Raw genomic sequence first — 15,294 nt, 5'->3', positions numbered from 1 at the left:
TAACAGGCTTAAAATGATACACCTTGCTCCCACCCTGGTTAGGGGACAGGGTTTTTCAACTTCAAGGCAAGGGAGCAGAGAAGGTCAAACTACCACACACAACTGTCTGATTTGTGTGCACTAGACATAATTTTAAATCCATAGAGAAAATCTGCTTATACATTAGCAAAAAAAAAAAAAAAAAAAAGCAATTTGTAAATCAGATGACCATTCTTTGGTCCTTCAGAAAACATCTTGTTCAGGACAAAGTATTTCCACGGTGCAGCCTGCCAAATTTTATCTTCTTCATTTTAGCCACATACTTTTCAAATCACCATTTGAAGGTCAACAAGATATACAAGTTTGAGGTCTATATTTAGCCCTAAATTATAAAATAACTTAAGAGGTTGTATTTGTATTCCTCTAACAAACATTCATTCACTTTCTCCCAGAATCTTCCTGGTCAGCTGAAACCAATGGATACCTGATATTTCCTTAGACTGGTTGATCCTTGAGTAAGTCATTTCAGTTGTCCCTCCAGAGCACAAGGTAGGAAGTTTATATCAAATTAAGTTTTTTAATAAGCAGAAAACTCATTTAAGATCAAAAGCTTGGGCATCCTTGCTATAAGAAATTACTTATTTTTTACAGTAGAATCAGGAAAACATGAATGATTGCCACCGCTATATGCTGGATTAACACCAAACATCTTTTATTTGGAATTATATGATGAAAGCCAAATTTCCAACACATCTTCAAGAAGGAAGATTGATAAATGTATTTTAAAGCCACAGTTCCATCTACAAATAAGAATATTCTTGGGCATCTCTCAAGTCTTCAAAAACGACACAAAATCTTTAAAATCAAAATTGATTTTAAATCAATTTTATTTTTTTTTAAAAAAACACATACAAATAGGCCAAAGTACATTCAAACCTGAGAGAGCTATAATCTTTTTAAAGAACTTAATAGTCCAAAAAGACTAATACTTACTGCTGATTCAGCTCACAGTATCAGCCCTCTTCAAGCAGCCACACAATCACAAACATCATCTGGCCACCTTTCATGGGTATTAGAGATCCGCTGTGCAATGAGCCACACAGCCCTGCCCGCCAGGAGCTTACAGTGTAGCTGGGGAAGAACTTAACATCCAGAACAGACACAAAGCCTACCCCTCTATCACAGCGAAAGCAATTACTGGCATAAGTCATCACATGTTTTAACAAATGAGCCATTAGGACTATCTTGGCAAATATATACACTACATCAAATTTCAACCTGACAGATGAAAAAAAAAAGGTTTTCTGTTTTTGTTCATTCATGTTTCAAGTGAAATGAATTAAAAGAAGAAAACACAGTTGCAAACCAAATGTACCAGGAAGTTTACTGCCCGTGTCCCAGCACTGCTCCATGTTCTACATCCGGATGTCAAGTTCAGTAGTTCTGACTGCCAAAACGATGTACAAATTCAGACAGCGAGTAAACAGCTCCCCACCCTACCTTGGGATCCATACTGATAAAATCATTCAGGTTCATTTTGGAATCTAAAAAAGTACATGAAAGAAATGTCCACTGAAAACACAATTTGGGTTTAACAGCAATAAAAACCACCCAGAAGACCAAAAGTAGGGGGATTTATTCAAATGGGTAAGGGTTCAACATCACTGCTGTGGTATTCTTGTTGCAAATGTGAAACTTTGATCTAATCAGGACAAAACAGTACACAAACACAAACCGAGGAATACCCTACAAAATAACTGACCAGTACTCTTCAAAAGTTTAAAACTTATAAGAGAAAGAAAGAACTTGTCAAAGATTCAAGGAGATCAAGGAGACATAATAACTAAACCTAACGGCCTGGACCAGAAAAAAACGTTAGTGGGAAATCTTGCAAAATTTACATACTAAGTTCATAGTATTATGTCAGTATTTTTCTTATCAATTGTATAATTTTCTTGGTTTCAATGATTACATTACAGTTTACTCAGAATCTGAGTAAAATGTATATAGGAACTTTGTTCTATTTTAGCAAATTCTCTAGAAGTCTAAAGTTATTTAAAAATAAAGTTAAATTTAAAAAAAAATGCGTGAATAACCAAACTGCCAATTTACAGGAAATTCAGAGGATACAAAGAGACGCCAGTAGGAAAATCCAGACTGTTTCTTCAACAAATAAATTACAAGAAATTACAACAAAAACAACTAGATAATTAGCAGAACCAGCAGTTTCACTGAAGTCATCAGAAAGCTGGGGCTGCAGGATGACCAAGTACCCGAAATAAAGCACAGGCAGGACCCTCAAGGAGAGATGGGCCAAAGCTCTTGCTTACCTGGGATCGATACCATGACCCATGTGTGTCAGTAAGTAGGTCAACTAACATTTTTAACAAATTGCTAACGGAAACCTCAACTTCTAACATATAATAGTATTTGTTTTCTGGGCCCTTTAATATAATTAAATAAAAAATTATTACTATCTTCAGGTATTCTTATTTAAGATCAATCGCCCAGCCGGTGTGGCTCAGTGGTTGAATGTCAACCTATGAACCAAGAGATCCTGGTTTGATTCCCGGCCAGGGCACATGCTCAGGCTGTGGGCTTGATCCCCAGTGCAGGAGACAGCCGATCGATGATGCTCTTACATCACTGATGTTTCCATTTCTCTATCCCTCTCCCTTCCTTTCTCTCTAAAAATCAATAAAAACATTTAAAAAAAAGAGTGTGTGTAGCATTAAAAAAAAGACACCTCCTCCTCCCCATAAAAAAAACCTTTCTTAAGCACAGTGTGCTGACCCCACCATTTTCTAGCCATGCACCTGAGGCAAAGGGCTCAACCTTCACACACTTCAGTCTATGCATCTATCCAATGTGGAAAATAAAGCTGAACTCGTTGAGCTGTGGTGGGAAGTAAATTAATATGTAAAGGGGATGGCACAAAGCCCGGCACAAAACAGCACTCATGACAGGGCAGTAGTCATCAAACCCTAAGGAATGACTCAAAGAGCATCAGGGCTGAGGAGGTGGTGTTTCCTGAACGTCTGCTATGCACAAGGCTCTGAGTTCACATCCATGAGACGGGAAGCTGACAAAGCACATTGCCCCAGACCACGCCCCCTACAGCAGGCTGTCCAAGACTGAAAGGTAGGCCTGGGAAGCCCTCGCCTAACCAAGGCTCGGTCCCAATTCTGATGCTGAGCCTGGAAGGCAGGCTGGTGAACCAAAAAGCAAGCCCAATATACATTTTTTAAATTACGAGAGCTTCTCACAGAGACCCTCAAAAATCAGAATTTGATTCCTCTCTTAGTTCACTCCCTTCAAATATGCCAAATATGCTCTTACTTTCTTCCTTGCTGAACTCTGAATATTTTTTATTTCTGCTCCACTTTTCTGGCTGTGGCACAGCTTACAGAGCACTTTCACAGACAGTATCAGCCATGTGAGGGGATGACCTCACCAATCAATGGCAATGTCGTGAATTACTCTCCACCATAAATAATGCTTCAACTCATGTGAATGCCAAACAATAGTACTAGGGTGAAGAACTCTTCATCTACTCAAATCTCAAGGAATTATTAACTGGACTGATGCCTAAAAGCACATAAAACTGGGTGAGTGGTACAGTAAAACCTGCTAGCTCTCACCTCCTCCTAATGCAGATTTTGTTCTAGCGCCAGGGATCTGACACTTCATCACCGGGATGCTCTGGCGATTTTTTCCACCATAACATGAAGCCCTACCACAGCAAGGTGCCACCAGCCCCAGTGTTAAATGGCACAAACAGGCAGGTCTCCTAAAGGCAGTGTCCCAGCAGTAAGTATATCCAATACTGCAGGTGGCACAGTCTACTCCCTACACCTTTCCTCTCCCATGAGGCCTTATGCCTTCCAGTCCTGTGCTCTGTGCCTCGATTTCTGAATCTAATAAAAACACAGAACCACGCTTCCTCTCACTTCTTTACCACTCAGAGGGTTTACCCAAAAAGCAGTGAGGTTTTTGTCCTTGGTTAAGGGAAAAGGCTGATCTGCTCAGGGACTGGCAATGTTTCCAAGGTCGCGTCGCTGGCTCACCTCCAGTTTGAATGCAGGGATATGACGGAGGAGGTTCTCTCCAGTTCCCACTGGAATCTTTCATGTGAGATCGATCAGAAGCGAAGTTCTTCAAGTAAGAATCTGCGCGGATAACTCTAAATTTCCTGCAGATAAATCAGCATTCATTGATCGCAGGGAGATATCACAGTTGAAATTCTAGCTCATTTTTTGTACTCATTTTCTATGACATGCACAAAACTAAGCAGGCATTTTTGTACTATTAATAATATGCAAGTGTGTGTGTGTGTGTGTGTGTGGCTTGTTACCTCTCAAAGAAGCCATGAGAAATGAGCAAACGAAATCCAGAGCTACAAAGGCACGAAATACATCTGGTATCGGGGGCAAAACTTTTTATTTTCCGGTGCTGCCATGACGGCCTTCTCAACTTTGGCATCATAAGGCATCCTATCCCCACACCACACACACCCCACCACCCCCTCAAAAGCAAGAGGATGAGAGAAATCCCCCAAATGACTAAGAAAATGTTTGAGATCTTATCACACACATTTCTAAAAGACTGTCAACCTTTTATACAATGGACAACCTTTAAAACTTTGAAACATTTTTTATCTTCTGTGTAGCACATCATCCTCAAATATCAACTCAATGGTGACGCCAAGATAAGCAATCTTTACTAAGCAAATGCAAAAGGACACAAAACAACTCTATATCATTGTCAAGGCCTCACGTCAGAAAGTAGGAAAACTCCCCCTGAATTTCCTCACCTTCTAAACTGGGGATGGATGTCCTCATCGGACTTAAAGGCATCTTCCACATAAGCGTCGAAGAGGCAGGGAAATGGCAGGACAGTGTCGAGATCATAAATGAAGCTCTGTCCTCCACTTGAAACGTGAAGCAAGACAACATGGTAATCCTGGAGGTAAAAGTTTGCGGAACTTAACCAAGTTACTCTATGATGGTGAATTCCACGGCTGTCTGAGATATAATGCGTATACAGCCCCAAGAACAGATACAAGACAAATATAGCCCTCTTTGTAAGAGCAAAATAAAATAAAGCAAACACAAAATCCTGAACACAGACCAAATGCCCAGTGACAGGGAACAGTTCAATAGACAGTGGAAATGTTCATATATATCAGAAACTCCTTGACCCAGCAATTTTACCTCGAGGAATCCACCCTAGAGAGCAATGGCAATACTCAAGTAAAGGTGTGTGTGTGTGTGTGTGTGTGTGTGTGTATTTATACAGATATAAAATCTGTTTATAATAGTGGAAATTCAGAAAAAAACAAAAGCCCACCACAAGCAGTGATGCATGCAGCCATAGGATGGAGTAGCTGTTAAAAACATTTGGGTAAATTTATGTGGAAACAGAAAAATGTCCATGTTATATATAGCTGGGTGGAAGAAGCAAATTGCAGAATATGCATATTATGTTTTTAAAGTTTATGTGGACACACATGCATTCAGAAGTACATATGCATGCATATGAATACAGAGGATAGAGTCTGCAAGAATATCCTCCCAACTCTTAACAAAGGGGACTGTTTTATACTAGATTGGTAGCTAAAAGAAATAAAAATGTTGGCTTTTGGTTGGCTTTTTTTTTTGTTTTGTCTTGTTTCAATCAGCTAAAACCTCATGTGTAACCATTAAGGAATAAAGAGAGCTTTGTGCGCACAGCTCGGACACTGTACGTGAATCCTCACTCTCACTCCCCGACACCAGGCACTGCTGGAAGGGATGTCAGGGTGGTTATCAAGGAACATGAGGGCAGTTCGGTGCTTTGAGTTCCTCAAAGCAAAAACACTATCACAGAGAACAGCACTGCAAGATTAAAAGTTCAGTTATCTATATAATAAAACCCTAATATGCAAATCAACTGAATAGTGGAACAACCAGCAGAATGACCATTCGCTATGACATGCACTGACCACCAGGGGGCAGATGCTAAACACAGGAGCTGCCCACTGGTGGTCAGTGCGCTCCCACAGGAGGAGCACCGCTCAGCCAGAAGCTGGGCTCACAGCTGGCGAGCGCAGCAGCAGTGGCAGGAGCCTCTCCCACCTCCGCTGCAGGTGAGCGGTAAGAAGCAAGGGGTCTGAGACTGTGAGAGCCCTGGACTACGAGAGGGATGTCCACCTGCCAGCTTAGGCCTGATCCCCCCGAGGGGTCCTGGATTGTGAGGGGGCACAGGCTGGACTGAGGAACCCACCCCCTCCCTCCAGTGCACAAATTTCATGCACCAGGCCTCTAGTATTAGGATAACATTCATAATATCATGTTACGTTTCTAGTACTTCAGAGCTTATAAAGCATTTTCTCAAATGTTATTTCATTTGACTCTGTGAGGTGGGAAAGATCATTCATTTACTGAGACCCGAGATGTACCATTAGAGCCTAAAGTGCTTCCCCTGGCTCCAATTCTATCTTAGGAAAGCAGAAACAGCTTCAGAAATGGATGCTCATTCCCTGGACTCCTCTCCTAATGCATCTGACCCTCCAGGTTTAATCGAAGCGTGGCTCCCCCATAACAGTCTGGTTTCCTTTCCCTGCGCTTATTCATCTTATCCCCACCCCCCATCTGCAGCAACCTTCCCCAGGTTCTCTCCACGCCCATCACTCAAGCTCCAACTCAAAGGCTCTCTTCCCATAAGTTCGTGTTGTTTTAATCTTCTCCCATCCCCTGCCAGCAGCAGTCTCTGCCTCATCCAAATTCTGTTTCTCAAGGTGTTGGTGGTATAGTGGTGAGCATAGCTACCTTCTAAAATCTGTTTCTCTCTTGACATCTAACTCGTGTTACAATTGTTTTGCAGTACACACTCCCTTCCCTATTGTTTGTGAGAAACTGTGCTGTTGAAATATAGATACAGAGGTGAGAACGACAGCTCCTCACCCTCAGGGAGTTCCCAGAGAAGTGAGTGGGAAACACAAGTCAATGGTTGCAGGAGGCAGGAGAGCAAGCAGTAAGGGCATTCTGAAGGTGGCTCGCCTAATCAAGCCCTTCTACTTACCAGCCTCAGTTACCCTTTTATAAAATGAAGGTAACTGTAGCATGTACCTCAGAGAGTACTGGGAGGACTAATGAGATTATGTCTGTAAATGCCTTATTTTATTTACTTATCTACTTATTTATTTATTGGTAAATGCTTTTAAAAAGAGGGACATGACCACAGGTCCTTGCCCTGCAAGTTTCCCTAAGATGGGAAGCAAGACCCTGACTCAAATCAGCTGAGTGGGTCATTAATGAGGATGGTCATTAATGAGATGGACCATCTGCAACAGGGGTTATGCGGTGTCGCTAACAACAATAGCTACGGCTTATCGAGCACAGTACCAGGCACCGTACCGAATACCTGGATAATGCTTCCTGCATTACCTCATCTAAGCCTCCCAAACCCACTGACCAGAGAGGACACTGAAAAAAGGGGTACCCAACACGTCCAGTTCACACAGCCATCAATGGGAGACTGGGGCTGCACCCCATTGTGTCTGACTCTAACTAAACCCGAGCTCCTAACCCAACACCCAACACTGCTGGATTTGGGCTTTCGGGTCAGAGCAGCACATCCCCCGCAGGGGAAAGAAGCGAAAACGTGAGCTCTGTGAAGCTAAGGACTTTAGCCTGTTTTGTGCCTGACATATAACGGTAATAGGTATCCAACAAATATATGTTAAATAAATCAATGAAGCCAATTCAAATGGTATCTTATTTTAAATAAGTATCAGAAACTACATGTTCGTTAAATGGTCATGAATGGAGCTTTTCTTTTACTTTATCTTCATGGTTACTAGCATAAACAACTCTGTCCTTCCGGGGGCCAGGTTAGGGTGACGCACGACGCATACTGGAAAGGACCCAGGCCTGACACCCAGTTCTGCCACTGACCAGCTAGATGGCCTTGAGCTACTCGCTTTGCCTTTCTGGGCTTGTTTCTTCACCTGAAAAATGAAGGGGTTGGAACAGATGTGTTTTTCCGATGCCATCATGTTCACTCAGGAGTTTGCTAAAAATGCTAATTCCTAAATCCTTCTCTAGATCAACCATATCAGAAATTTGTACAGTATTTTTTAACATATTTTTATTGATTTCAAAGAGGAAGGAGGAGGGAAAGGGAGAGGGAGGAGATAGAATTCACTATGAGAATGAATCATTGATTAGCTGCCTCCTGCATGCCCCCTACTGGGGATAGAGTCCATAACCCAGGCATGTGCCCTTGACTGGAATCGAACCTGGGACCCTTTAGTCACCAGGCTGATGCTCTATCCAATGAACCAAACCAGCCAGGGCTGTACAGTATTTTTAACACAGTTTCCAGATAATTCTCATGTGCAGCTGGCCTAGATATTGCTAAAGTCCTTCCCAGTGCTAAAAAGATAGTAGTCTGGGAGGTCACAAATATATCTGCCACACAGACCATTTAAAGTCATTCCTGTAATGCCCTAGGCAGTGTTGCTCAGTGGATAGAGAATTGGCCCGAAGACTGAAGGGTCCTGGGTTTGATTCTGATCAAAGGCATGTACTTCGGTTTCAGGCTTGATCCCTGGCCCTGGTCAGGACACATGCGGAAGGCAACGAATTGATGTGTCTCTCTCACATGATGTTTTCTCTCACTGTCTCTCCCCCTCCCTTCCACTCTCTCTAAAAATTAATGGAAAAAATATCCTCAGATGTGGATTAATAAAAACAACAAAACAAAAACTAAAATCATTCCTGTAATAATTTCAAAATTAAAACAAACATGCCTGTAAGCGCTTCTACCTTAGGCCAACCAACATCTATTCTCAAAAGCCTATTTATAATTAGCCTTTCTCTACTGCCCTATCCTTTCTGCTCTACCAAAACTTAAAGAGCCCTCAGGGATCACCGTACTAATAATGCATCAGACGCTCTCTGTGTTGACCATCTTACCCAGATCACAGGCCCATCTCCAGGTCTTGCCTGCTGTTTCCAGATAGGAATCTACAAAAACAATAAATTGCATAAGCCACCCTTTTAGCTAAACCACCACTAAATTCTTTAAAGCAACACATACACAAAAAATAAAATATTTCTAAGAACCAACAATCCAGGTGAAAGAACAAGTGGGTAAGAAATCCAAATATGGCCGAAACCGGTTTGGTTCAGTGGATGGAGCGTCAGCTTGCGGACTGAGGGGTCCCGGGTTCGATTCCGGTCAAGGGCATGTGCATGGGTTGCGGGCACATCCCCAGTGGGGAGTGTGCAGGAGGTGGCTGATTGATGTTTCTCTCTCATCGATGTTTCTAACTCTCTATCTCTCTCCCTTCCTCTCTGTAAAAAATCAATAAAATATATTTAAAAAAAAAAAAAAAAGAAATCCAAATATGTCTAAGGGTCCTTAAAAATGAAAAAGCAAAAATTAATTATACGATGGTCCTTAGGGAGTAGAAGGAGACCTGAATGAGGAATCAGAAGGCCTGGCAGGTTCAAGTCTTGCTTTTCCACTTAATTATTCATGAAACCTCCCGGAGTCTCTATTTCCTCACCTATAAAACGGAGACCATTGTCTGAAACTTGCCTAGTTCACAGGGTTCCCATTAGGATCAAATGAGGCGATCCTTGCAAACATGCTTTATAAAACAGGAAGGACTGCCTAACCGGTTTGGCTCAGCAGATAGAGCATCGGCCTGCGGACTCAAGGGTCCCAGGTTCAATTCCAGTTAAGGGCATGTACCTTGGTTGTGGGCACATCCCCAGTGGGGAGTGTGCAGGAGGCAGCTGATCGATGTTTCTAACTCTCTATCCCTCTCCCTTCCTCTCTGTAAAAATCAATAAAATATATATTTTAAAAAAAATAAAATAAAACAGGAAGGACTTTTATTTAATACTTCATATATGTTCACTGTAGTTCTACTTAAACTCCTAGAGAAAAGGAATTTCATCTGTGTGAACACACCATCACATATTTCCCTACCTACAAGTGAGAACCTAAACTCTCTTAACCGTACCATGGAAGGTAAAAAAACTCATCCAAAAACAAATGTTAAGATGCTGCTGTATTTTACAGAGCACATTTTAAAACAGTATTAAACTCACTCTATAGTTAGCATCTAATGTCCTAAATCTCTTGTTTTCTTTCCGCAGTCACTTGCCAACTTACCATCTTCCTCTCATTAGATATGAAGACAGCGTAGCATTCCTCTAAGGGATACTGGTCGTGGTTCTTGATGTATTCACAGAGCTTCCAAATATTTTCTTCACTGGAATAAAATAATTATCTAATCAGTATAATTAAGCAAGAACACTCAGTGTCCTTCAAATCTGAACAAAAGACTGATGATGACATGAAACAGTTGGAAGAGACCTTAAATGCCATCTAATCCAACAAGTCGCAAACATGTGAACCTCCTCTAAAACATCCCCAACCATGCCGAAACCGGTTTGGCTCAGTGGATAGAGCGTCAGCCTGCGGACTGAAAGGTCCCGGGTTCGATTCCGGTCAAGGGCATATACCTTGGTTGCGGGCACATCCCCAGTGGGGAGTGTGCAGGAGGCAGCTGGTCGATGTTTCTCTCTCATCGATGTTTCTAACTCTCTATCTCTCTCCTTTCCTCTCTGTAAAAACTCAATAAAATGTATTAAAATAAATAAATAAATAAAAATAAAACATCCCCAACCAGCTGCTACCCAGCCTATCCTGTGTGGACCCTCTGCATATATAGAGCTCAATACCTCTCCCAGCAGTGTGTGTGTATGGAGGCATTTTATAACTGATAAAACGCAGCGTCAATATTCTACAAACCCTGGCCAGTAGCTCAGCTGGTTAGAGTGTCATCCCGATATGCCAAGGTTGTGGGTTCGATCTCTGCTCAGGGCACATAGAAGAGGCAATCCGTGAATGCATAAATAAGTGGAACAAATCAATGTCTCTCTCTTTCTCTTTCTCTCCCTCGCTTCTGCTCTCTCTCTATCTAAAAATCAATTAAAAATAGAATGCCTAATATTCTATAAGCATTGAGTCCAGGAATGTGAGATACAGTTGGAATTCCAACTCAGACACTTTTTAAGTAAGAAACTGTGAACATCCTGAGCTGAGTGTCTGCCCTTCTCATCTGTAAAATGGGCATAATCACATATATTAGAAATACTCCACACATCTTAGTAACACCAGGTGCCTGCTTCTTAAGGAATGGGACAGGTGCGTGTGTGGGGCAGCAGGGCTCCTGAGCAGCAAGATCAGGGCAGTTATGTGATATGTCCAGGAATTCTTTTGGGGGAAGCCCCTCTGAGTGTGATTCCCCAAGTCCCTCTGGTACAGAGGAAGTCCTGACTTCCAGAAAGTTCTTTCTCGTACTGAATTGAAATCTATCTTCCCATACCTCTGCCCCAGATAAAACTCCCTTCTATAAGAGAGGCCTTTAACCATCCGCAGAACCGCCTAAGTAAAGCAATGCCCAGTGCACCCAACTAGCCACACTAGCAGCCACAGTCACTCCCACACAGGCAAGCGCTAGCCCCTGCTGGCAGAACTCACAGGTCAGCTCTTGGGTTCCTTTCTCCGCTGAACCACACGGTGCCTTTGCTCAAAACGAACTACACCAACACTCTGTTCACACACGTGACCCCATCTGTCAAAGCCTAACTTCCAGCCACCTACACCATGCGACCCAAAGACAAACAAGGCACAAACGGCTTGGAGGGCTGTCACCATTTTATGGAAATAAACACTTTTTTTATGCACGAGTCTTGCCCTTGTCTACCTGTCTCAATGTTACATAAGACTCGGCTTAAAGCACCAAAGTTGAGCTTCTGTGTTTTTCTCCGATGATTTTGTTTTTAATTAAAATACTTAAGAAACCTTATGGAAAAAGAGGTGGTAGAGGTAACACCAGGAGATGGCTACTAACAACTTCCACAGGATATGTCGTATGGAGCAACAAAAATGTACTGTTTCAATGGGACATATAACATATAATATCTAACATTTTAAAAATCTGGATGTTCTGAGACCAAGTTTTGAAAAGACATTTGTCTGTCTTGCCTACAGACCTTTTGGAGAGTTGGCCACAAACATCTTCAAGAGCCTGTGATATACAAAACGCTATGCTAAGTGCTTGGAAGATCTGACAAATCAGAGCTCACAGACAGTGAGAGGAGACATGCAGATCCACAAATAAGCAAGCATCCAAGGCCATGAAAGATGCTAATATATGTGATTATGCCCATTTTACAGATGAGAAGGGCAGACACTCAGCTCAGGATGTTCAGTTTCTTACTTTTTAAGTGTGTGAGTTGGAATTCCAACTGTGTCTCACATCCCTGGACCGGATGTGAGCACAGAAGAGGGAGCATACTCGTAGGCTGAATACACATGTGGTTTGGACATAGTTGGCCTAATTTTTCAAATATGTGTGAATGTTACACAGTAGAAACAAATTTAAACATAAGAGATACTGAACTTATAGTCCATTTCTACTGTCCTTTTTCTTTCAAGAAAGTTAATATCATGTAGGAGGATTTCATGAAACTTGTGATGTTAAAACAAAGGGCCTTATATACTTGGAAACCCTGGGATGGAAAGAGTCCCCAAGTCCCTCTGGTACGGAGGAAGTCCTGACTTCCAGAAAGTTCTTTCTCGTACTGAATTGAAATTTATCTTCCTATACCTCTGCCCCAGGTAAAACTCCCTTCTATATGAGAGGCCTTTAACCATCCGCAGAACCGCCTAAGTATATACTTGGAAACCCTGGGATGGAAAGAGCCCCTGGTGTAATGTGAGTCCTGGCACCCATTTCACTGGTTTAGAAAAAGTGGGGAATGATGATCATTTCTCAACCTGCCGGTTGATTATTTTGGCAGCAGAAAAGCTAACAAAGCAGCATTAGGGCCAGGATTCTGCAAGGAAGGGTTACTCGTGACGGGTTTAGTCAGAGAAGCATGCAGGAAGGAAAAATGCTCCACAAACCACACAGCGCCACACAGAGAGCGGCCACCACTGTTATCATGAAGTGGATCTTAAAAGGTAAGGAGCATCTGAGGGAAGCCGACAGAAGCAGAGGTGGCATGTATTTCAAGTTAGAAGAACCCACAGGCGCAAAGGCAGTACGGTATACCTCCCGGATGTGTGCAGGCAGGGCAAAGCACTGGTTCTCAGTCAGAGGCGATTTGACCCCCAGGGGAAATTTGGCAAAGCCTGGAGGCATTTTTGGTGATCACAAATTGGGAGAGGATGCTACGTATTTCTAGTGAGTACAGGCCAGGGACGGGCTACATTTCCTACAATACACAGGACAGCCGCCACACAAAGATTTAAGGCATTCAAGATATCCAAGGCGCCAAGGTGCGAAACCCTGCAGTACAGCGGAGAAGGCAGGTTCAAGATGGGATTGGAGGAACGGGAAGTGACCAGATCTCAGAGGACTTGCTATGCCCAAGGGGCAGACTTTGTTGTCTCCGCCTGTATTCCTTGAAATGCCTGTATTCCTTGAAATGTGATCGACGGACTCAAACTCCTCCACTGTGTTGCTCATACATCCAGAGGCTGGGGTGGGACCCTAAGAGCCGCATGTTTTACAAGCTCCCAGGTTTCTCCAGCTCATTCAAATTCAGGATGGCACTGAGTCCTGTGAAACCAGCTAAAGTTAAAGACTTGGCAGGACAGGGAACACCTGGCAGAATGGCCTGGTAGGCAGCACTGGAACAGGTCCCCCAGAGCTAGCCAAGGAGAGTCTGGCCTATGGCTGACGAAACTAAAAGATGATCTACTGGAGAAACATTCATCTCCTACCATTCTCCCATCAAACCGCTCCACTCCAACTGTGCCAACTTCCTTGTTAGTCCTGGAATTCTCATGGCATACTTCCTTCTCAGAGCGCTTGCCCCTGCTGTTCCTCCTGCCTGGAATGTCCCACCGATATCCAGGAAGCTCCCGCCCTCTTTTTCTTCAGATTTCTATTCAAATACCACTTTATCAGCAGTCTTCCTTAAATATACTAATATAAAAAAGTCAGTCTCCACCTGACCTGATTTTATTTGTCTTGTAGCACTTACCACCCAAACATGGTTTACTTGTTTTGTCTGCTTTCCCCAACAAAAACATTAAAAAAAAAAAATCAGATCTTAGCAGGTACGTTGTCTATTTTGTTCACTGCTGTATCACTAGTGCCTAGAATCGTGCACTGCACACACCAAATGCCGAATACACGTTTACTGAATGAATCAATGAATCAATGAACGGACATTAGGGATAAGAACTAATAAAATTTAGGTGAGAGCAGGGCAGACAAAAAGTGTAGTAGTTAAGCATGGACTCCAGCATTACAGACATTCAGTTTCAGGACTACCATGTGCTAGATGTGCCATCTTGGACAAACAACAGCTTCTCTGCAGCTCATCTTTTTCATTTAAAAAATTAGGACGATGATAATAAACAGAACCTGTGTCCTAGGCATGGATGAAGAACTTGGCACTGGGCCTGACATGCAGTCAGAGCTGAACAAATTGTTAAGCTCTTGGTGGCACCAGATTGGTGACCAGCTGAAGGAGGGAACAGTAGTTTAGATGGCCCTAAGGTTTCACAATTGTGCAGGGACTGAAGTGGGGAAGGAGTCACACAGGCAAGGGAAGGGTAGGTGTGGGAGTCAAAGGACCAAGGTGGGCGTGGTCACTCAGCCACAGAGGTGGCCTTGGACAGGGGCACAATATGTAGAGTCCAGAGCCAAATTCTACGTGTAAATCCCCATTCCTTATTCACAAGCTATGTGGCCTTAGACATGTTACTTCAGTGTTCTCATCTTTAAAATGGGTATAACAAGGGAAACCTATCTCCTAGGGTAATTGTGGGACTTCAATGAATTCGTTTACATAGACCACTCAGCACAATGCTTGGCATATAGCAAGTGCTAAGTATAACCATTATTATAATGACAACAGGGCGGTTAAGATCATGGTTTTTTGGTACAAGAGGGTCTCAATTGGATTCCGGGCTGTTATTAACTGGGTGACCCTGGGAAAGTTATTGCAAAATCTCGTGCCTGCATTATCTTCCAAAATTAAAACGACCTTCACATCGGTGTGAAACCACACCGGTTTCGGCAGAGTAATTTCCAAAAGACTCTCTGCGTTCCACCCTCCAGCTCCAACTACTCCCCTGCCTTGCCCTCAAGCACTGAAATCTGCTGAGAAATGTCCCAGCGGAGAGCGCCCAGCAGAAGTAATGCGCCCCCGACCCAACCATTCCCGGAGAAATCCGCCCTTCCCCACCCCCACCCAGATCACGTTCTGCCGGGAGACGAGGCTACCATTC

At 42.9% G+C, this 15,294-nt stretch overlaps 1 protein-coding gene across 1 annotated transcript in view; it reads right to left on the bottom strand.

The window, feature by feature from the left end:
• Window positions 1-674: 674 nt before the first annotated feature.
• The window catches only part of WDYHV1 (WDYHV motif containing 1), an 18,821-nt gene continuing 4,201 nt past the window's right edge, over window positions 675-15,294 (bottom strand). The window contains exons 2-6 of the mRNA XM_006767368.2: window positions 10,150-10,249; window positions 8,940-8,990; window positions 4,793-4,941; window positions 4,047-4,171; window positions 675-1,523 (exon numbers count right to left, since the gene is read on the bottom strand). Of these exons, the coding sequence (XP_006767431.1) occupies window positions 1,414-1,523; window positions 4,047-4,171; window positions 4,793-4,941; window positions 8,940-8,990; window positions 10,150-10,249 (535 nt within the window). The 3' untranslated portion in view covers window positions 675-1,413. The remainder of the gene's footprint in view (window positions 1,524-4,046; window positions 4,172-4,792; window positions 4,942-8,939; window positions 8,991-10,149; window positions 10,250-15,294) is intronic.

Source organism: Myotis davidii, unplaced genomic scaffold (genome assembly GCF_000327345.1).
Source record: "Myotis davidii unplaced genomic scaffold, ASM32734v1 scaffold200, whole genome shotgun sequence".
NCBI lineage: Eukaryota > Metazoa > Chordata > Mammalia > Chiroptera > Vespertilionidae > Myotis > Myotis davidii.
Note: the sequence above shows the minus strand (reverse complement) of the source record. Positions and strands in the feature narration are given on the sequence as shown.